We start from the raw sequence: 23,868 nt of genomic DNA, 5'->3' as shown, positions 1-23,868 counted from the left end.
TTTATTTCTATTCACTTTGGATTTTAGAATACGAAGTGGCATTTGGATATCTAGAGTTTAGTATTTTAGAGCTCAGGAAAAAAAAAAAACATATAACAAGGTACTGGAAACCAAATGATGCCCTCAAGCTTCCAATATGTCTGATCATTAAATGAAGCAAAAGACAGAAGCTTTGACTGTTAAAATAATTACAGAATTTTAAGTTACAATAACCTATACACATTTAAGTTGGGCAACATGATTGTCCTGTGACTAGCTCTGCTCTGTGGAGCCAGAGTCTGTAAGTGCATTGCAGTATGATTTTCAGTAGCCAAGATATGGAAGCAACCTAGGTGTCCACTGATAAGACAATTGGATAAGGAAGAGGTGATACATAATGCAGTGGAATGCTACTCAGCCATAAAAAGTGAAATGTTACCGTTGCAACAACATGGACAGACCTAGATGGTATTGTGCTACGTGGATTTAATCGGACAGAGAAAGACAAATACTGTATGATTTCACTTATACGTGGACTCTAAAAAACAAAATAAATGAACAAACAAAACAGAAACAAACTCAAATACAGAGATAATTGCCAGATGGGATGGGGGTTAGGAGCTGGGTAAAAAAAGTGAAGAGATTAAGAGTACAAATGGGCAGTTACAAAACAGTCACGAGGATGTGAAGTACAACATAGGGAACATAGTCAATAATACTGTAATAACTATATGGTTCCAGGTGGGTAGTAGACTTATCAGGGGAGCACTTTGTAATTTATATAGATGTCTAATCACTGTGCTATACTCAAAACTAATATAATATTGAATGTCAATTCTAATTGAAAAAAAGAAATGCTTTAGTGAGCAGAGCCCCTCTCCACCACTGCAGTAATTAACAATCAGCAGGGCCAAGGTGGCAGCTATATCAATTCTGAATGGTTTCACTACTTTCCAAGGGGTTAACCTTCATCCACAAGGTCACCTAACTGGTACTAGAGCTGGAACTCAAACACAGCCCAAACTGAGCTTGACAATGATTCTGTTCCATCTGACATGATCAATTGTTGTCCTCAAGGGATTCAGATCCCTGAATAAAGGGGAAGAAGGGAAGGTCGCTGGGCCTACTGTGGGTTGTTCTGGTTCGAGGCAACATGTATTCTACCATGAGCACAACTCAGGAACAAGGAAAGATTAGTGAGGATAAGGCAAGGGTGGCCCACAGGCTGGCACAAACCCCACAGAGGCAGCGGGGATGGGTAGAGCTATTTAGTTTCTTAAGTGCTGTGGCCTAAGACACACTGTCTTGCCCCACAGAGCATCTGGAAAGAAAATGTAGGAGAGTGACCACATCAGGCAGTAAAAAGCAGTTAGCGAGAATGGAGACAAGAGCAGCATGATGACACCTGGAAGAAGAGAAAAATACACTCAGTCGTGATGAAGCTGTCTGACGGGTATTTTCCGCCCCCTGCTCTCCCATCCCCACTCACCTCCCAGATAAACCACTTTTTTCCAGTTCTCAGAGTCCAGGATTTCGTCATGAGGGTAGTAGCTCTGGTCCATCATGAACAGAATCATAAGTGAGGTCATGCAAGAGAGAATGAACGTGTTGCCTTTGGTCAGAAGGGAGGTGGAGGCCAAAACACAGGAAGCATAGGGGCAGGGTAGACCCTTGTATGTGAAGCGAGTGCCTGCTAAGGAAAGAAAAGATGGGGATTAGCTGCTTCTTGCTGATCTCAAGGTATCTGCGTGAGGCAAGCCCCTTTTCCTTTGGGTTTTCCCCACCCAACGCTCTAAACCTCCTTAATCCCAGTACAGTGGCAGGCCATAAAGTACTTATTCACAGAGATGATGTGTGGGCTTTGCACTGGATGCCCAAGGTAAAGCAGGCAGCTAGGCCCAGGTGTGTGCCCTGACCCCTAAGAAGCCTCTGCAGAAGGCGCCTCTGAGAGCTAGTCTGCATCTGTGCTCCCTGGCGTTAGGATCTGAGGCAGTTGCCCCGCCAGAGCTCAGGATCTCCATCTGTTTGGGGAAACTGGGAGTATGACCTCTAGTTATAGAGACTGTATACATGTGCTTCATCCAAAGGCCACATAGCAAGAAAAAGGCACAAGTGGCCCAAGAACAAAGGGTCCTCAGGCCCCAGACCAGGGCTCTGCCAATGCTGCCTGCAGCCTCCCATGGGTCTGGGGCACAGGAGAAGGAAGGAAGAGGGACTTTATAAAAGAAAGGGGTGGTGTCAGTTACTGCATCCCAGGCTTCTGGCATCCAACAGCTCCTCCCACTCCGTGTTCCCTAGTTCAGCCATAGGCTGTGTTGCACTCACCAGGTGAATAAAAACACAGGCGGAAAGAAGTAGCCGACACATAGATGATGACCAGAAACCCATTCAGGGGCCCATCCACACCGAGGAGCAGGGCTGAGGCCAGGCCAAAGGTGGTAAAGACAGCAAAGTCATTCAGCTCAGCTCCTGCTCCAGAAGGCCAAGGTTAGAAGAACTTACACTTATACTCACCTTGTACATTAGTCCTCTCTGGCGGGGGTGCTGGAATGGTGACAAGCAGGGTCTGAGGTCCCCAAGGCCAACATCTACTCCCCTGGGGTGGTCTATAGATGGAAGACCGGTCTCCTTCTGGCTCTTTCTTGACTGACCATGTGGCCTTAGGCAAGTCTTTCCCTGTCCAGGTTTTAGTTCCATCCATTAACATGCAAGGGTTGGACTACAACTGGATACAAATTTGTAAACTCTGAAACCCTTTTTTCAAACAAAACCTGACACAGAAATATTTTATTGTATTTTTAATCAGCTGCTCTGCTTAGAATAATTTCTCATTTCCCCTTTCCCACACCATCACCACCACTACTCCTGGATCATCCCTGAACAGGGATGCAGGGCAGGCAAGGAAACTGGAAGCCAGGACACGTATGGCCACAGATCAGTAAGTGAGCCAGCAGAGGGGCTAGATCTAGGCTGGAGGGCTCCAGCTCCAACTCTAGGGCTTCTTCTGCTGTACTCAAGGGATGTGAACAGGACTGGTGTCTGATGAAGGCCTGTCAATGTTAGAAGATGAAGGAGCTGATCTGACATGGGTGTTCCTGGGGTCAGTGATTAGGGGTCTGAGGCCTGGACTCACCTGATTTGGAGCAGATGTTGAGGTGTCTGGTCATTGTCCTGATTACCATGTCTACTAGGAAGCTGATCAAAAGCATCCAGGAGGCACAGTAGGATTTCCTAAAGTGTAGGCCAACAGCTCTTCCATAGTCTCCAATGGACAACCACTCCACCTCCAGTACACCAATACACTTGCTACACTTGCACACATACACACCCCTGCAAGTTCCCCACACTCACATCCTTTCTAATGTACCCTGCTTTACACATACACCATGTACATGCATGCACACACACACACCTACATTCCTTCCATACTTTCAACCCACAGTCTTGAAGGGGTGCCCCAAACCCCCTAGACAATCACTAAGCCCTCTTCCAACTCTAAATTTCAGGCATATTCAATGGCCTATTGGTCCTAGGTTTTAGCCCAGCCTCTGAAAACCATATTACTATGAATTCTCAGGTAAACCATTCTCCCCGCCCTTCTCTAGGCCTCTGTTCCTCCATCTGCAAAATAAGGGGTTAGTGCCAAATGATTTCTTTTTCTTTTTTATTTTTATTTTTTAGCAAGGTTAGTTTATTTTATTTTTATTTTATTTTATTTATCTTTTTAGAGAGTGGGGGAAGGAGAAAGAGAGGGAGAGAAACATCAATGTGCGGTTGGCTCTCACACGCCCCCAACTGGGGATCTGGTATGCAACCTCGTCATGTGCCCTGACTGGGAATCAAACCAGCGACACTTGATTCACAGGCCAATACTCAATCCACTGAGCCACAGCAGCCAGGCTAAAATGATTTCTTTAATGCATATAAGCCTGTTCAGATTATCTATTCTCCTGCTATGAGTTTTTAAAGTATATTCTATTGATTATTTTATTTTATTGTTGTCCCAATATTTTTTCCTTTGCTTCCCTCCACCCATTATCCCCTTTCCCTCCAGCAATTCCCACTACCTTAGTTTATGTCCATGGCTTCTCCATTTCCTTTACTATTTTTAACATCCCCGTCTATTTTATACCATTTCCCACATTCTTCTCCTTTCCCCTCCCCACTGATAACCCTCCATATGATCTCCATATCTATGATTCTGTTCCTGTTCTAGTTCTTTGCTTAGTTCATTTCTGTTTTTTAGATTCAGTTGTTGATAGTTGTCATTTTACTGTTTATAGTATTGATCTTCTTTTTTTTCTTAAATAAGTTCCTTTAACATTTCATAAATAAGGGCTTGGTGAAGGTGAACTCCTTTAGCTTTACCTTGTCTGGGAAGCACTTTATCTGACCTTCCATTCTAAATGATAGCTTTGCTGGATAGAGGAATCTTGGTTGTAGGTCCTTGCTTTTCATCACATTGAACACTTCTTGCCAGCCCCTTCTTGCCTGCAAAGTTTCTTTTGAGAAATCAGCTGATAGTCTTATAGGCACTCCTTTGTAAGTAACTCTCTTCTCTTGCTGCCTTTAAGATTCTCTCTTTATCTTTAACCTTTGGCATTTTAATTATGATGTGTCTTGGTGCGGTCCTTTTTGGATCTACCTTGTTTGGGACCCTCTGTGCTTCCTGAACTTGTTGTCTATTTCTTTCACCAAATTGGGGACGTTTTCTTTCGTTATGTTTTCAAATAACTTTTTCATGTTTTGTTCTTCCTCTTCTGATTATCCTATGATTCAGATGTTGGTATGTTTAGAGATGCCCCAGGGTCTCTTATTCTCTCTTCATTTTTCTGAATTCTTTTTTCTTCTTGTTGTTCTGATTGACAGTTCATTTTTCCCTTATGTTCCAATTCATTGATCTGAACCCTGGCTTCCTTCCCTTCACTATTGGTTCCCTGTGGATTTTTCTTTATTTCACTTAGTGTAGTCTTTATTTCTTCCCTTATGCATTAGCCATACTCAATGAGTTCTCTGAGATCCTTATCACCAGTGCTTTGAACTCTGCATCTGATAGGTTGGCTATCTTCGTTTTGCTTAGTTCTTTTTCTGGAGTTTTGCATTGTTCTTTCATTTGGGCTCATTTCTTTGTCTCCTTAATTTGGCAGCCTCCCTGTGTTTTCTTCTCTGTATTACGTAGAGCTGCTTTGACTCCCTGTCTGGGGATACCTGTTATATTGTAAGGGGCAGAGCCTTAGGTATTGTTAGTGTGGGGTAACTGATTTCACCCTTTGTTGCACTGTATGTGGGGGAGAGGTCAGAGAGGGAACAATGCCACTTGCTTGGCATTCACCCCTTTTCCAGTCACTGGTGCCCCTCTTGTTGTTCCCCTGGTGGTGGTCCCCAAAGTAGGTGTGTTTATGTATGTTCTAAATCTATGGGGGCCCTCTAAACAGACACTCCTGAGAGACAGGTAGTTTATTCCAGGGCCCCAATCCCTACTGGTTTTCACAGCCAGAAGCTATGAGGCTTTACTTTCCTGGCACTGGAACCCTGGGCTTCGTGGTCTGGCCTTGGTCTGGGATCACTCCCCAGGTGTCCCTCCTGGCTTTTATCCACCACACACAAATGTGGGGCCTCCTGTTCCGCTGACTGCCACTGCTGCCTTGCTGCCGCTGCCTTGCCACCACCACACCGCATCCTCTTCCCCTGGCTCCCCATCTCTGCCCCTCCTACTCATCTGGATGGATATTTCTTCTTTAAATCCTTGGTTGGACTTCCATACAGTTCAAATTTCTGGCAGTTCTGGTTGCTTTTTGTTTTGAGGTTAGTTGTGTTCCTTTGTATGGTTGTGTGAGGAGATGAAGCATGTCTACCTACACCTCCATCTTGGCAGGAAGTCAGATCCCATTCTCCTATTGTGAGTTTTCATAGCTTAAGTCCTTTTAAGGAATCTGTCCATTTCATCTAGACTATCAAATTTGTGGGCATAATTGTTCATAATATTTTTTTATTATGCTTTTAATGTCCATGGGATCAGTAGAGATGGCTCCTCTTTCATTTCTAATTCTGGTAATTTATGTCTTTTCTTTTTTTTCTCTTGGTTAGCCTGGCTGGAGGTTTATCAATTTTATTGATCTTTTCAAAGACTCAGTTTTTGGTTCATTGATTTTCTCTATTAATTTCTTATTTTCAATTTCATTGAGTTCTGCTCTAATTTTTATTGTTTATTTTCTTCTCTTACTTTGGATTTAATTTGATCCTCTTTTTCTAGTTTCCTAAGGTAGAAGCTCAGGTTATTGATTTTAGATCTTTCTTTTTTTCAATTTTTCTAAGATTGTTTTTTAGAGAAGTTTTAGGTTTATAACAAAATTAAGAGGAAAGCACAGAGATTTCCCATATCCCTCCTCCTCCCACATATGCATAACCTCCCTATGTCTTCTCATGGCTTAATAGTTCATTTCCTTTTAGCACTAATATTCCATAGTCTGGATGTACTACAGTTCTTTATCCATTCACCTAGTGAAGGACATCTTGGTTGCTTCCATGTTTTGGCAATTATGAATGAAACATCATAAACATCCAAGTACAGGTTTTTGTGTGGACATATTTTTCAATTAATTTGAGTAAGTACCAAGGAATGTAATTACTAGATCATATGATAACAGTATGTTAATTTGTAAGAAATTGCCAAACTATCTTCCAAAGTGTTTGCACCATTTTTGTATTCCCAGAAGCAATGGATGAGACTTCCTATTGCTCCATATCCTCACTAGCATTTGGCGTTGTCAGTGTTCTGGATTCTGGCTATTCTAATAGATGTGTAGTGGTATTTCACTCTTGTTTTAATTAACATTACCCTGATGAGATATGAGGTTGAGCATCTTTGCATATGCTTATATGCCATCTGTATATCTTCTTTGGTGAGGTGTCTGTTAGGGTTGTTGGCTCTCTTTAAATTAAGCTGTTTATTTTCTTAAGCTTTACATATTTTGGATTATAGTCCTTTATCCAAAGCATCTTTTGCAAATATTTTCTCCCAGTCTGTGGCTTGTCTTCTAATTCTCTTGATGCAGTGTGTTGCAGAGCAGATTTCTCTCCTAGTACATGCACTTAATAATATAGACTTCCCTCTAAGTACTGCTTTCACTGCACCTCACAAACTTTGGTGAGTTGTATTTTCATTTTGCTTTACTTAAAAATATATTTTAACTTCTCTTGAGACTTCATTTTTTAGTCATGTATTATTTAGAACTGTGTTGTTTAACCATCACATAATTTGGAATTTTCTAGTTGTTTTTCTGTTTTTGACTTCCAGTTTAATTCCATGTGATCTGAGAGCATACTTTGTATAAATTCTATTCTTTTAAATTTGTTAAGGTATGTCTTTAGCCTGCAATGTGGTCTCTCTTGTAGAGCTTGAGAAGAACGTGTATTCTGTTGTTATTGGATGAAGAAGTCTATAAATATCAGTTAGATCCAGTTGATTGATGGTGATGCTTAGTTCAACTATATCCTTATTAATTTTCTGCCTGCTGGCTCTGTTAATTACTCATAGAGGAGTGTTAAAATATTCAACTATGGTAATAGATTTATCAGTTTCTCCTTGCAGTTCTATCAGTTTTTGCCTAATGTATTTTGATGCTGTAAATGACTTCCAAAAGTTCTTTCAGACCCTACATTTGAGAATTCTATGTTCTGTCCAGCACATTATTTCAGACCCCTCTGAAAGCAGCCACCACAAATGCTGGCAAACCTGCCCAAGGTGGCCATTCCCAAGTCTACACTCTGAGTGCAGTGCTTGGGTGGCCCAGCAGAAGCAAACAAGAGAGCCTGACCGCAGACCTCAGCTGTCCCCAAACAACCTCAGTGTTTTCTTTGTTTAGATGTAACCCTACATATTTAAAGGGAACTGGGCCCACCTTCATAGCATAAAAACCACACTCTCAGAAGCTTCAGCTGAACTAAGAAGATAGGGATTTTCTGCTGCAGGTATGCCTCATTATTATGACTCCAAAAACCCAGTCTTAGAGAATCATAAAAATTTCAAGGTAAAATCACCTTATTTTATGGATGAGATACAAATCCAGAATAGTCACCTGCTGTGATTACAGTGATTCAAACAGATTAGGAGGATGTTATTTGCATTATAAAGGATTTATCTATATAAGAGTCAATTTGCCAAGGCATTGAAACATGATTCAATATCATTTGCTTACAACTTTTGGGGGGCCCATATGCATGTCTCAGATTTTCCAGAGCAGGCCTAACTTTCAATATCCCACCAGATCATGTATTCTTATTTACAATTTTAAAAAATTTTTGAATGGCAGCCTGCTTATCCAAAGATCGTACAAAGACTACCAAAGCAGAACCTCTTGATTTTCTCATGAAAATCATACTAGACTGCCATACCTGGAGGGAACTATGGAGATCATAGTGCAAGGTCCTTGTTTTAAAGATGGAGAAACTGAGACTCAGGGATGTAACCTAGCCGAGATCACATATCAGGTTGGTGGTAGAACTGAAGCTAGAATCTTAGCCTTTTGACTCCCAACCCACTATGCTTTCTCCTGCTCCCATTTGATCTCCATGCTTCAATGCCTGACTCTCTAGACTCCCCCCTTCTTTCCTCATGCCCTTGGTTCCAGCCCTTGGCTGAGACCTTGCTGGGCCCCAGACCTACTTGCAGAAGCTGCAGAAGATGGAGAAGAGCCCCAGGATCATGTTGGCCAGGGACAAGGCATTGGTAACATCCTTCCAGGAAAATTCATTCATCTGGGGGCAACTCTGGTCATTTGCCAAGAAGAAACTGGTCCACTGACCTGGGGCCTAGGGGAGACGGGCAAAGGATTCCCAAAATCAAAGAGTCCCTAAGAACCAGGTAGCTCTTGTTCCCCTAAATTTCACCCCATAACTGTACCCTCCCAACACTATTCTACTGGCGGGGATGAGGCAGATGTAGAAAACCCAGGAGGTAAAGACAAAAGTGTGGAAGCTGTGTGTCTTGGGAAAGCCCAGGAGCGAAATAAGTGAACCCACACAACCATAGTTCTCATGCCTCTCTGACTACACCCCTTTCCCTATAGCACAAACCTCCCTCCAGCCCATATGCTAACCCTTCTGGCACCCCCATGACCTGGGGTACAAAAAGTATAGGCCCTTCCCCACTCCTGAAAGACAAGTCTTTTGTCATCAAGCTCTTTGTCCTAGAGGAAACTTTTTTTAAAATTACAAAGCTACTTTCAGTACTTTGTGGTGAGCCCCACAGGGATAAAAAACACTGGAAAGAGGTAACACACCCATCTCAGGAGTGGCCCAGGGGCAGAAAGTCTACCTGAGGGGAAGGAAGAACAAAAGGGACCCACTGCAGACTCAGGCTCCTCTTTCCCGCAGGCCACGCTCACACCCTCAGAAGTACAGGGCTGCTGCTGAGGTCCCCCGAGGTCCTGGCTCTGACAGGCCCCAACCAGAACAGCAGGCCCAGCTCCCACAAGGGAAGGAAGAGATGAGAAACAAAACAAACAAAAAATGAATGCGTACAGTAAAAAACAGTTCACAGGCACTTTTCACTGTGTGCTCTCTTCTGGTCCTGAAGACTTCGGGAGATGGTACTCCCATTCTCCCCATTTAATCATCACTTATTTTAAAGAGTTTATTTATTTATTTTTAGAGAGGGCAAAGGAGGGAGAAAGAGAGGGAGAGAAATATCAATGGGAGAGAGACACATCAATTGGTCACCTCTCGTACACACCTGACTGTGGACCTGGACTGCAACCCAGGCATGTGCCCTGACCAGGAATCCAATGGGTGGCCTTTTGCTTTGCAGAACCACAGCCAACCCACTGAGCAACACTGGACAGGGCTAATCCTCACTCATTGTAGAGGTGAGGAAGCTGAGACTCAATTCTTCTGTACAGTTCCAGGTCCTTCTGCTCTGGGCAAGAGCTAGGACAATCATTGTCCTTTCCCATAAACCCTGACACCAACATGTCAGAGGCTGGGAGGGGCTGGACTTGAAGTTTATCAGGGCAGCGCTGTGGGCTCACTGTTCCCATTGGCCAGCCTTTCACCAAGGCGTGACAGTGCCACATCACCAAAGCCATTGGGACTCTTCAGACCTTCTCAAACCAGGGCCCCTCAAAACCTAAGACAGGAAGCAATGTGAGCCAGAGAAATACGGGAGGAGATGGGGGCAAAGGACTCCCTCCCCATGAACCCCTCCAACCCAGTCTCTCCTGGGCCTCAAGGCTGACCCCAGCAGAACCAGACACCTCTATGCCAGCCTCACCTACTGTGGCCTGGAAGAGCAGCATCCCAGCATCTCTGCCTTTCAGAGGCAGTCAGCAGGTGCCTGAGGTATGCCTACTAATGACCAAACATGCCTCATTGATACTAGTTTGCTGTTTTTTTAAATTAATGAGCAGTTATCTGCTATGTTATCTCTTTCATTCACAAAGCACTTTCACCTCTGTGGTTTTCACTGGCCCCGCGAGGACTACCAGGTAAGGATCACTATCCCACTTGCCAGGTAAGGCAAAGAAGACTCAGAGAGGGAAGAACCTTGCTCAAGGCCGCTGACAGCCCTTGGAAGAGGCAGACTAAGAATTAAAACTTCTGTGAGTTTCCTCTGTATTCTGCTTTCTACTGACCATCAGGACCAAGCATTGTATTCATTGTAAACTCAGACTGAGCTGGGTGCTGGGGGAAACCATTCGTTTATGGAACTTCCAGGCTATCCGGGAAAACAAGACTCTTGCATACATGTGGACACTTACTCTGTTCCTGGTGGCACTTCACCTTATAGATGGGGAAACTGAGATTTCAGGATAGTTAAGCATCTTATCCCAGTAAATGGTGGAGCCAGGATTTGAACCAGGTCTCCTCCTTCTCAATTAAATGCTATTTTTAGCACAATGCCCTGGTCCTAGGTGTAAAAGGATGTGGACCTGAGAGCAAGGGCTGTAGAAATGCAGAGAAAAAAGGAACAATCCATTCATTCAGCAAATATTATCTCATGAGCAAGATTTGGTGCCTGGTGCCTGGGACCCAGAGAAGATTAAGACCTGGTCTCATCTCTCAAGGAACTCAGTCTAGCAGGAGAATTCAACCCTGAACCGAAGTGACCAGGGTGCTAAGGCAGCGTAGGAGAGGGGACCAGCATGTCCAGGGGCTTAGAGGTTCCTCACAGGAGGGGGTCATAAATGAGGCACTGCACAGCAGTGGCCGGTAGAACCAGATCATGTCACTCCCTATCTTCTTGGAAGCCACCAGTGCCCGCTCAATGCCCTCAGGATAAAACCCAACTCCTGTATTTGGGATTTAAGCCTTCCATAGTGACGCCCTGCTCAACTCTGCCTCCTCTCTCTACTGCCCCTTGATCCCTTCTCTGGCCCTCCCTCTGGCCTTGGGTTGGATGGTGGTCCTCTTTGGGAAGCCTGACAACCCCCTCGAACCTGTGAGGTGCTCCTTCGTCTACTGCCACATCTCTTTTTGTGTGCACCATGTGACACTTGGCACTCCATATTGGCAATGCCTATCGTCTTCCTCCTCTACTGCAGGGGAGGCCACTTGAGTGAGAAACAAGATCCCCTGTGCCCACCCTGAGGCGTGACATAGAAACTGTTCAATGATTGTTAAATTAACAGAATACGTCACTCTGGTGCTTCCCTGAGATCCTCTCACTGCACCAAATCGCGTCTCTCCCCTGCATCAAAGCCTGGGCAGTTTGTCCTCCAAGAAGCCTTCTCAAATGAACTCTCAACAACCCAGCCCCTTCACCATATGCAACATCGACCCAATGCTTACGACCTTCCATGTACTCATTAAAAAAAAATATATATATATATATATATATATATTTTTTTTTTTTTTTTTTGCAGATGTCTGCTCTGTGTCAGGCCTGTGTGTTCTGGGGACAGAGAGAACAAAATCCAGATTGCACTCTCAGGAGCTCAGAGTCTGGTAGGGGAGTCAGGCATGTGTAGGAACAGTGAAGGCAGTGTGGCAAGAATTAGGTTTGGACAAGGGGATATCAGCTGCTGCAGGTGCAAAGAGGAAGAGACTAAGTTTGGGGGGAGGTTTCACTGATGTGATATTTGTGGAGGGCCTCTAAGGATGAACAAAGGAGGGACCTCGTTGGCAAAGGGAACTGCAAGTGTGAAAGCACAAGAGGAGGTTGGATCCCAGGGAGAGGGAGGGGAGACTGGACGCAAGTCGGCAGGGAGGCCACAGTCGTGATGCGCCCTGTGTGCTCTTGAATTGCATCCTTCAGGTAGGCAGTGATGTTTATGTTAGTAAAGGCAGTGTCTTGGTCAGATAGGGGTTGCGAATGGAGGGTGGTCTGAAAGGGAGGAACTGCAGAAAAGAAAACCAACCATGAGCCGGGTGAGGAGATGTCAGCGAGCAGAACTGGCAGGACGCTGGGACTGTCTGAGGAAGGCAAGGGGCAACTTGAGTCCTACCCGGACCTTGCTCAGGAAAGGACATGAACGGCCCGGCGGGAGAGCCCGTTCCTCGCCCGGAAACAACACCCACCCACCCCCGCCCGGCCCCCAGCAGCACTGGAGTGAGTGGCTCCAGGTGGAGAGGTCCAGCAGGCTTGGGACACAGGGCAGTCACTATAGTTAGAGGCCCTCCCTCCTCCCCACCCTCCTCTCCCGCCCCCAGCCCACTCCTCTGCCCTTGAGGCCAACAGCCCCGGACAACAGAGAACAGAGAGCCGGCCTCTCGAGCTGGTCCCTCGAACTGGAGACACCGCTGTTCCGAGATCAGTCCAGGCTTCCCCTGAGCACAACCCACCATATTCGAAAAGATGCAGGAGATGGAGTGGGGTCTGGGGAGCGGGGCTGGGTGCCCGCACTTAGGAACAACTCCTTCCCCGGGGGTTCCTGGCCCCTGACAGCACTCGTGGGAGAGACATGCGTTGACACACTAGCTCACCTGGGAACAGGACATTCCTAGCTGGAGTGGGGACCGGCACTCCTTCCCTCCCTCCTGTGCGGGGGAGGGGGGCCAGCCCAAGCGAGGGGCAGTGGCACCGGTCCCAAGCCTCCTACCCCAGCTCTTAGCTCACAATCCCCGAAAGGCAGGGGAGGGGCAGCCGCCGGCCTTAAACTGGCGAAAGAGGGGCCACAATTTGCAGGGAAGCCCTAAGTCTTGAGGTGGCCGTGGTGGGATTGGAAAGATCTGACAGGCGGGGACTAGCCTCTCTCACTTCAGTGTGGAAAGGCTTGGCAGGTGGAGATACCGGGGTGCATGGTGAATGGGAGGGGGCTGGACGGGAGGTGGGAAGATAAGGCTGTAAAGGGATGGAGGCTGGGGTCCAGACTGTGAAGGGCCCCTAGAATTAAGCTCCGGGTGGGCTCTGTGCTGCTCACTATATGCCCACAAGAAGGTTTAGGCATATAATAAGTCCTCCTCACCCCAAAATTTGTCAGATGAATAACAAGCTGAGTAATTTACACTCTTCCTGAAAAACAGTAAGTTTTAAATAGGAAAGTGACATGGTCAAGTTTGTTTTAGAAAGAATATTCTGGCAGCCAGTGTGGAGGAAGGCTCAGTAATACTGCCTGAGAGGAGGCCATGGACTGGAGCAATGCCGTATTGTTGGTCAGCAACTGAAGGGAATGGGAAGTAGCCAGACTAGGAGAATATGAAATAATTTTTTTAGTGTTATTTGTTGAAATATTAACATTTTGCATATACTGTTAGATAAAGTGTATTATTAAAGTTAATTTCACCTGTTTCTTTTTATTTTTTAATGTAGCTAGTAAAAAAACTTAAAACCACACATGTAACTCACAGTGTATTTCTACTAACTACATGGACTGAGATCCTTTGCAGGATATAAGTGAAGAGCTCCAAATGCTCACCCACTCCTCCAGTTATTATCAGAGTATTTATTATGTGTTAGGCACTATTTTAGCTGCCAGAGACAGAGCAGTAAACAAGACAGATACCATTTCTGTCCTATTGGGAAAGGTAACCAATAATGTCTGGTTGTGATAAGGGCTATGGAAAACAAAGCAGAGTCAGAGTGGTTTTGACATGAGAATTTTGTTTTTCATTTTTTAAACTGCTGTTCTATTAGTTGTCGTCCCCCCCCCACTGTTCTCCCTTGCCCCATCCACCTCCCCCCTCTCCCAGTCAATCCCCACCCTGTTGTCCATGTCCATGGGTCATTTATAGTAGTTCCTTGACTAGACCCGTCCCCTTTTACCCCCCTTCTCTCCCTGCCCCTTTCCATCTGGTCACTGTCGGTCTGTCCCTTGTTTCCATGCCTCTGGTTCTATTTTGCTCCTTTGTTTGTTTTGGTCATTAGGTTCCTCTTATCGGTGAGATCATATGGCATTTCTCTTTTGCTGCCTGGCTTATTTCATAAGCATAATACTCTCCAGTTCCATCCATGTTGTCACAAAAAGTAGGAGTTCCTTCTTTCTGCTGCATAGTACTCCATTGTGTAAATGTACCAGTTTTTTGACCCACTCATCCACTGATGGGCACTTAGGCTGTTTTTAGCTTTTGGCTATTGTAAATAGCGCTGCTATGAACATAGGAGTGTATAGATTCTTCTGAACTGGTGTTTCAGGATTCTTCGGATATAATCCTAGCAGAGGAGTCACTGGCTCAAAATGCAGTTCCATTTTTAGATTTTTGAGGAAATTCCACAGTTTTCCATAGTGGCTGCACCAGTCTGCATTCCCACCAACAGTGCACCAGAGTTCCCTTTTTTCCACATCCTTGCCAACACTTGTTTGTTGATTTGTTAATGATGGCCATTCTGACTGGTGTAAAGTGGTATCTCATTGTGGTTTTAATTTGCATCTCTCTGATGGCTAGTGATGTTGAGCATTCTTTCATATGCCTATGGGCTCTCTGTATGTCCTCCTTGGAGAAGTGTCTGTTCAGGTCCTTTGCCCATTTTTTAATTGGATTGTTTGTCTTCTTGGTGTTGAGTCATATAAGTTCTTTATATATTTTGGAGATCTAACCCTTGTCCAAGGTATCATTGGCAAATATGTTTTCCCATACAGTTGGTTCCCTTTTCATTTTGCTTGTTTTCTTCTGCTGAGCAGAAACTTTTTAGTTTGATATAGTCCCATTTGTTTACTCTTTCATTTCCCTTGCCCTAGGTGGTATACTGGCAAAAAAATTGCTGTATGGGATATCTGAGATTTTACTCCCTATGTTTTCCACTATGACTTTCATGGTGGCACAGCTTATGTTTAAGTCTTTATCCATCTTGAGCTTATTCTGGTGTGTGGTGTAAGTTGGTGATCTAGTTTCATTTTTTTTGCATGTCCCCATCCAGTTCTCCCAACACCATTTGTTGAAGAGGCTATTTTTACTCCATTTTATGTCCTTCCCCTGAGAATTTGTATTTCTGATAGGGTCATCAGGGAAGTAGTATTTCAGTAAGACCTAAATGATGAGAAGACGCAAACCATGCAAAGATCTTGGGGGTATCCCAGTGTCAGAACAGGAAGGTCAGTGGGAACATGGTAAGTAGTGAGAGTAGTAAGTCACATATTACCTTGGCAAGAAGTTTGGATTTTATTCTAAGTGTAATGAGAAATTATTGGGTTGTTTTTATATAGAAGTGCTGTGACCTCCTTTATAATTTTAAAAGATGCTGCTGATAATCTCTGTGGAGACAGAATAAAGGAGGGTGAGAATAGAGGCAGGGAGCCAAGTTAGGAGGCCACTGCATTAGCCCAGGCCAGAAATGTTGGCGTCATGGACTAAGGGAGCAGTGGTAGAGGTAGTATGAAGCAGTCAGGTTTGGGATGTATTTTAAAGACAGAGCTAAGATGACATGCTGATTGGTGTGGGAAAAACAAAAGAAATCAGGGATGACTTGGGTTTTTGGCCTTGACAATAGTGAGAGATAGATGCTGATGGAAATATATAGAGAAAACTGGTGATGAGACAGGTTTTTGGGTAAAACTCAAGACTTGTTTTGGGTATAAGTTTGTACTGATGTCAAGTAATGCTTTTGCATAAATGTCTGCATGAAACTTGAGGAAAGATCAGGGCTGGACGTGCATGTGAGTCAGCAGCATGTGGTGGTATTTAAAGCCAAGGGAATGGATTAGATCACCTAGTAGAGAGAAAGTAAAGAAGGCCAAGGGTTTGGCCGAAAGTAGTTCAAAATGTGTCGAGACTGAAAAGGTGCAATTGGTGAAGTAGGAGAAATGTAGATAGTGCTTCCAAATCAAAATGAAGAAAAAAACCCTTTTAGTATGGAGTGAACTGAATCAAATGCTGCTGGACACTCCAAAAGTATAATTGCTCCAGGCACTTAGGAGCTCCTTTCTTCCAAGCTCTGATTCCTTAATAAAGGCTATCTTGGGAAGGAGAGGGGTGCTCAATGCTTATGAGTTGTGTGGCCGTAGGTAAGATCAACCTGACCTTTGCAGAACAAATTGGAGAAGGGAGAAAAGAAAGTTGCCATGCTGGGGAGACCCACATGGCAAGGAACTAAGGGCATCCTCTGGCTAATAGTGTATTAGTAAATAAAGTCAACAACCTCAGTCCAACCCTTGAGGAACTGAAATCCTACCAACAACTTATGTGAGCTTGGAAGCAGATCCTTCCCCAGTTGAGCCTCCAGATGAGAACTGAGCCCTGACCCAGCCAATAATTTGATTTCATCCTTGTGAGAAACCTTGAAGCAGAGAACCTGTTAAGTGTGCCTGAATCTCTGACCCATGGAAAGTATGAATAAATGTGTGTTGTCTTAAGCCACTAAGTTTGCAGTAATTTATATAGCAATATATAATTAATAAAAAACCCATTAAAAATCTATCACTACCAGGTCAGAATCTTCCAAAAACCTAGGAATCTTTCTGCAGTCAGAATCAACTACTATACTCTGTGTGTGTGTGTGTGTGTTGTCTCCCACAGCATCCCAGTCAGAGGCTTTTGCACCTGACTCCATAGAGATGCCCTTGTGAACTGAAGTGGCCAAGTTATCACCAGGGTGACCCTGTCAGGTTCTAGATTCTATCCCCATATGCTCACAAGGAGTGCATCGTATAAGGAAAGGCCATAAATGACAGGGTGGGGTTAGGGTTTTACCAAGCAGATCAGCACAAGGAACATCCATCCCCAGAAGGGAACATGGGCAACTGTGGTTTCAAGTACACATCTCCCCTTTTACAGCATGTTGTAATAGATTATATGGCACTGAAGGAAGTAGTACCATGCTGGATATGCTATGTATTTAATTCCACTGAGCAAACAGGAAGTGAGGTAGAGTCCCACAAGTGTCAAGTTCAGAACTAGAGTAACTCAGCCAAAAAGCCTGTTAAGTTCTGGAATAATTCAGGTCAAAATGAGTTTTCATCTGAGTTAACTCTTAATCAGCAGGTTGGTATTTTTCTTGTTTCTCATCCACTGCCCTATTCTCTTTCCACAATATTTTAAAGTTGTCATTCAAATGGATTTGTCCTGCTGCAGGGGGCTGAACTCTGAATCTCCACCTCAGTGAAGCTATAGAGTGGATTCATATAATGGTTAGTGGCAGCATCCAAGATCTCTTTTAAGTGTAAAACTCTGTGAGTTTAGATGTTAACCCTCCACAACCTGGCCATTGCTGCTTGTTCAGATTCTTCAGTCACTCTAGCTAGGCAGAAAGAGCAGAGGGGGAAGCCAAACCTCACCAATGGCACAGAAATACCAGAATCACACAGTCTCTAGTACAGCCAAGCCAAGTTATTTATCATCCTCCACTACCCAACATTCTTGTTCCCAGATATATTTGAAACTGAAGTTGTACCAAATGTTATGTAGCCTAAACCCAATCTTAAAGGCTAATTACAAAAAAATTAAAAACAGTCGCCTCTGGAAATCCTTGCCACCCTTTTCACAGGAAGAAGAAACTCTTCTCTCTCCAGTGCTCTGACTTATGAGGAGAACAGAGGGAGACAGAAGAGAACAAGAGTACACTGGTTGGACATCTGTGACCCAGAGAAGATCCCAGAAAAGACTGATGTGATTCACTACCATCCCAACTGAAACTCATAATGACAACATTACAATCACACAGGGTCTCCCTACAAGAAGTTCATGATTCACCTACACACTCTCAATTCTCATGCCACCTCCTGTCAAAGCACAGGAGCAATAAGAAGGTGACAGGTCCTTGCCATGAAAGCTGTATATCAGAGTCCATTCTCAATGAGTCAGTCCCTGGAAGTTGGGGTCAGGACTTGGAGGCAGGGCCACTGGCTGGCTTAGCAACTTGTCCACTATGCTGATTTTAGCATCTTGCTTCTCAATGTCCTCATATGGAGTCCAGGACAAGTCATGCTGTAGCTTGTAGGCACCAAGGAAGTCATGTGGACAACTTGTTCCCCATTCCTAGAGAAGGCAAAGGAGTCAGTCCTGATTAGAATAAGATGTAAAGACATTTCCTAATTATGCCACAAATTTCTTTTTTGGCTTTTCACTTCAGACCAATCAGAATCATGCTGGAAAGCATTACATTACACATAAGATTCCTTCCATAACAGAGATAATGGCTGTTAAATAAATAAGCACATGTATATTTTTCAGAGTCATATGTAGGCTCACATCACCTCCCATTTTCTAGGAAACGATTTACCAACCCTATGCCTACATTTTCACACACACGCCAAGAATTTCTCAAGACTAGAGCTGATTTTTGTGCAAAAATAAGTGTTTTTACCTTTGGAGAAATAATAGAAAAATACTGCTGACCACTCTCCCGTTTATAAAGGTAGTAAATGTTGCCAGGTTTTTTCACTATATTACAAGCTACATGGTGCAAGTCAGCATCTCTGCGAGCATCTTCCAATACCTAAGAACCACAGAGAGGCAACAAATTAGGTATTAAAGGTAACAGGCACTCATATACATTGATCACCTCAATTAAAATCTAGAAACTGTCCAATGTTTATAATCTTGCTTCCTCCAACATAGCAATAAATCACTGCTGGCATCCAAATGATTCTGAAGAGACAAAAATTAGACTATAACTTCACTATGTTGTAAAAAATTCCTTTAGAACAATTATATTTTAAAATGTTAAGCATTACTGGCTTTGAGTGGTTTTTAAGTTTCCTACTTTGCTGTAGTAAGTATATTACTTTTATAACTGAAAATATATTTTCCCCTCAAAATGCTTTACCTCACTGAACTTTCTCCTAGTGAAAAAAACTTGCTTATACTTAACATTCTATTTTACACAATACCTCTACATTTCCAGGAGATACTGAAGACAAGCTACAATGATTATAAGCAAGTTCAGTCAATCCTATGAACTAAATGAAGAAAATGAAGGCCTCCCTAAAAGCCATGACTTACCTTCCTGGCTTGTTCTTGCAAATGTTGGATTTGCTCGGCTATCACTGTCAGCTTATTGGTGGCATTTGCCCGGACAAATTCATCAGCCTAAAGGTGAGAGAAAACTGGACTGTGGGTAGAAAAAGGATCAAACTTCTTGATGTTTTTACTTAGATCCCAATGTGAAGAGTTATGTCAACATCTTTGCTTGTGCCTAAAGTATTCTTCCCATCCTCACCATTCCCCCATGAACCCCTGTTCATCTCAAAGTCTAGCTCAAATAGCACTGCTCATGAGAAGCGAACCCTGACGTGACCGCACACCACAGGATTAAGTGCTCCTTCTTTTCTACTTTCCGTCGCTTTCTACCCTTTTCACTCCATGTTCTAGTCACACTGAAATTCTTCAGTTCAACAACATACCCTCTTCTGTCTTGCTACCAAATATACTGAATATGCCCTCTCCACCACCTAATACATTTTCCCTCTTGCTCGGGCCTCCCATTTATTTTCTCAGGTTTAAACACTTCTGAAATCAAGGATGTTTTACAGGGAAAATCCAGACACTTGTGATATAGCTCTTATCACCTGCTATATAGGAATCTAGCTTCACTTCAGTCGAACTTATATTTACATTCCTGATTGTTACTTAAAATGTACTTTAAAAGATTTCACTATGGTGTAGATCTGAAACAAAGTTATAATGTACATAAGACTGCCTGTCATGTGCTACGCAACCGAAGGCAAAGGAAATTGTCTAAAATAAATAAAGTTGAAAGTTAGGAAAGATGGTGTGACCAACTGAGGTATTGGGAAGGTTATCATTCAGGCATGAGAAATCTGTCAAAAACTTTTGGCTTACTTTTAAGAAGAGTTAATTAACTTCCAGTGGTATACAGTTAAGTTAAGGGGAAAAAAATTAGGTTAAACTTGAATTAAAAAATATTAAGAGAATTTGCTGGTTAGTTGAGGGAGATTAAGGTAAAAGTCAGTTATAAGTCAGTGTTATGAGTGAACAGAAGCAATTAAGTTGAGTCAATCATTGATCTGTTCCACAAATATATATTTAGCAATTACTGTGTGTCAGACACCATGCTCGGCACTGGATGCATTGGCAAACATGAGGGAGAGGTCCTGACCTTTGTCAAGATTACAATCTAATGCAACTGTCCTTTAGAATATAAAGCAAGTTGCATGTGTAATTCTTAATTCTCTTGTAGCTATATTAAAAGTAAAAATAACTAAACTTAATTCTAATAATATATTTTATGTAACCCAATATATCAAAAGCATTATCATTTCAACATATAATTAAATTTTTAAAAAATTGTTAATGAGATATATTACATTCCATATTAAGTGTATATTTTATATTCACAGCATCTATCAATTTGGATGCTAAATTTTCATTGGAAATATTTGATTTATATTTAAACTTCATAAAATTTACAGCTGAGTCCATTCACATACTCAAATTGTTTCAAATATACTTAAAAGTTTCCAATAATTATCAGGTTTTAAATTTTAGGTTAATTAAAATTACATCAAATTAAAAATTCAGTTTCTCAGTTGCACTGACCATACATTCCAAAAGTTCAATAGCCATTATGTAGCTAGTGGCTACCATATTGTATTATATATTATACTCCCTAGGGAGTAATACAGACACCAAAAAGAAAGATAATGAAAAACAGTATTATATGTACTTGGAACAATGATGCACTATTAAGAAGGAAACAGCCATAATTATGTGGTAGAAGCAGATTAAAGAAAACAAATTAATGAAGTAAACTGGTTTAATAACAGGAAGTGGAGAGGCCTGAAGAAATTGGAATGCATGTGTAGAGGCATTAAAATTAATAATACTGTCATTTAGATGTGGTAGGATATAACCTTCTACAGACAAAAGACCCCACACTGAGGATGTGACATTGATTTGGGTCTGAATGAAAGAGACCCATGCCAAAAACTGGAGAAGGTTCCAGGCATTTATTTTTTAAGTTTTTATTTATTTATTTTTAGAGAGAGGGTGAGGGAGGGAGAAAGAGAAGGAGAGAAATGCCCTGGTCTGCAACCCAGGCATGTGCCCTGACCAGGAATCAAACGAGCGACTTTCCGGTTTGCAGGACAATGCCCAACCCACTGAGCCACACCAGTCAGGGCAGCTGCCAGGCATTTTTGAAGCTAGTGCAGCTGTAGGGTAGTTAGTGGTGGTGGTGGTGGTGGTGGGGGGCTATAAAAAAGAGGGCAGGGACCAGATCATGGCCACAGCAAAAAATCTGCATTTTGTTCTAAGGACAATGAGGCACCTTATGGCCAATGGCAGAGTAAGTGGTTTCTAGAACTAAAGTAGTTCCTTTTTCTTAAGGTGGTGGCAGCAAATCTGTTCCTTGTACATGTAAGAGCCTAATTAAAACAGAAACAAGAATACCTATAATTACTAAGCACAAATTCTGGCCCCAATCATTCTGAGGCCCTTTACATATATTATGATTTAATTCTCATAATACCTTATGAAGTTGGAGATGGTAACTTCACTTTCTTACTTTCACCTCAGAACAGTGAGGCAGCCCTGGCTGGTGTGGCTCAGTGGACCAAGCACCAGCCTGAAAACCAAAGGGTCACTGTTTTAGGTCCCAGTAAGGGCAGTGCCTAGGTTTTGAGCCAGGTCTCCCGTTGGGAGGTGTGCGAGAGGGAACCACACATTGATGTTTCTCTTCCTCCCTTCCTTCCTCTCTTTCTAAAAGTAAATAAATAAAATGTCTAAAAAAAAAAAAGGTGAAGCAACCTGTCCAAGGTTTCACAGCTAATAAGATTTGAACCCACGTCAATCTGATTACAAACTTTAGACCTTTCTGAACACACATTATTCCCTAAAAACATGTCAGAGGTCAGTCCTGCTGGACGGTGCATTTGAGGACACAGGCAGTAAATACAGTTGCTTCAACTTGTCCCTAAAGCGTTTTTTCTCCAGCTTCTCAAAGGCTGATGATATGGGGGAAATGAAGGCAGCATAATAATGTATCCTCTATATTTCACTACAAAAGCTGTTTCTTCTTTCTTTGTTGGAGGCCATTATAATAAACATGATGGTTACTCAGTAACTCACGAAAATATTTGCCTAAAATTTGGCCCTGGAAGCCTCCCTCCCAAAAAGAGTGATCAGATAAAACACATACACGACCTTCTTCTAATCTCTAAAAGCGTTCCTTTGCTCCCCACCTCTCTAGAAAATAGAAAGCCCAAGATGTGAATTAAAAGAGCTTTCCTAAACATTTGAATATTTTTTAATTAAAAAAAAACTGAAGTAAAGAGACATATATGTGACGGAATTTAAGCACACTAATTACTAAATATTTTCGAGCAAAAAAAAAAAAAGAAAAGACCTTTGAATATGACCAAAGGCAAATGTGATAGTGTATACAAGGATGAGTGGATATCATAAGCTTTGAAGCAGCAGGGCCTGGTGCGGAATGAAGAGGGATCTACAGCTGAAGGTCTTAGGACGAGATTAGATGGAATTTATTTGAGTTTTAGATCTAGGAGCTCTCCTAGTTCAACCTCTACATTTTATAAATAAGTTGAGGTCCAGAGAAAAGTAATTTGCCTCAAGTCACAGTGCAAGTTAATATCAAAAGTAGGATTAAAGCTCATGTGTCCAAATTCCAGTGCTTTTTCTGTTAGTTCACATTTCCTTCTTACTTCACTTCTTTTAGCAATCAGTGTCTAAGCACTAGGCTTATCCAAAAGCTGTCAGGTCACAGATAAAGATCTTATGGGAAGCAGTTTTAAGTGGACTAGGCAACCCTGCAGAATCTGCGAAAGTGATCTTGAAACTCCCCCGTTAACTTATCTTCACGTATCAGGTAAGAATACGTAACTTTTGTACTGCCTACCTCCTAGGGCTGTCCTAAGGCCCAAACGAAAAAACGAATATTAACATTGCTGTGCAAACCTTCCCACAAAAGGAGATTATGGACACTCAAGTTGCAGCTGAAGGAGCCTTTGGTCTCAGATCAGAGTTCGCGTCAGGCCATTGACTCGCAATGACAGTTTTTCCCGTGTGTAAAATGGAGACAAGAACAAATGCTACCTCACGCTAAGTCGCTGTGAGATCCGAGTCATAAGATGCAGAGCCAAACGTGAAGGAACATGGTTATTTACTTCCCGAGTCGCGCCTCCTCACCTTCTGCACTTGCTCTGCGAGCGCCACGAGGTCTAAGGGGTCCCCGGCCCGGTGAGTATGGTAGGGGCTCACTAGGGCCAGGCCGCCGGGGGTCGGGGTGAGCTCCACCAGGGCTCCTGCGACACACACCCAGGAACATAGGCCGTGAGGGCCCTCCCTCAGCCTCCCGCGGAGCCCGGCAGACTAGCTGCCCCGTGAGGGCCTCTTCCGCCCCCTTGCTCCCGCCCCGCGTACCTCCCCGATCTGCCACTGACTGAACTTGGTTTTCAGGGACTCCCTCAGTCTGCCGAGGTGTTGCAGCGGCCTCCATGACAGCACCTTAACTCCCCACCACTCTCGGCGGAAGAGCAAGCGCACAAAGGTTCATGGGCGGAGCTTCCGTGTTCCCTGGCTATTGGGCGTCAGAGCTGAGTA

The 23,868-nt window shown here is 43.3% G+C and overlaps 2 protein-coding genes across 2 annotated transcripts; both read right to left on the bottom strand.

Annotated features, from left to right (window-relative positions):
* Window positions 1-218: 218 nt before the first annotated feature.
* On the bottom strand, window positions 219-8,700 carry TMEM269 (transmembrane protein 269). Its single transcript, XM_090271581.1, has 5 exons — window positions 8,645-8,700; window positions 3,113-3,210; window positions 2,305-2,448; window positions 1,469-1,672; window positions 219-1,384 (listed from the first exon to the last, which is right to left on the bottom strand). Exons 1-5 carry the CDS (start codon window positions 8,683-8,685, stop codon window positions 1,248-1,250), a joined length of 624 nt encoding a protein of 207 aa, XP_090127707.1. The 5' UTR covers window positions 8,686-8,700; the 3' UTR covers window positions 219-1,247.
* Window positions 8,701-17,656: 8,956 nt separating this feature from the next.
* On the bottom strand, window positions 17,657-23,820 carry CUNH1orf50 (chromosome unknown C1orf50 homolog). Its single transcript, XM_090269249.1, has 5 exons — window positions 23,689-23,820; window positions 23,455-23,570; window positions 19,291-19,377; window positions 18,653-18,784; window positions 17,657-18,324 (listed from the first exon to the last, which is right to left on the bottom strand). Exons 1-5 carry the CDS (start codon window positions 23,762-23,764, stop codon window positions 18,139-18,141), a joined length of 597 nt encoding a protein of 198 aa, XP_090125375.1. The 5' UTR covers window positions 23,765-23,820; the 3' UTR covers window positions 17,657-18,138.
* Window positions 23,821-23,868: the final 48 nt, after the last annotated feature.

Source organism: Furipterus horrens, unplaced genomic scaffold (assembly GCF_987537825.1).
Source record: "Furipterus horrens unplaced genomic scaffold, mFurHor1.1.pri manual_scaffold_3, whole genome shotgun sequence".
Classification (NCBI taxonomy): Eukaryota; Metazoa; Chordata; class Mammalia; order Chiroptera; family Furipteridae; genus Furipterus; species Furipterus horrens.
This window is presented reverse-complemented; position numbering and strand designations above follow the sequence as displayed.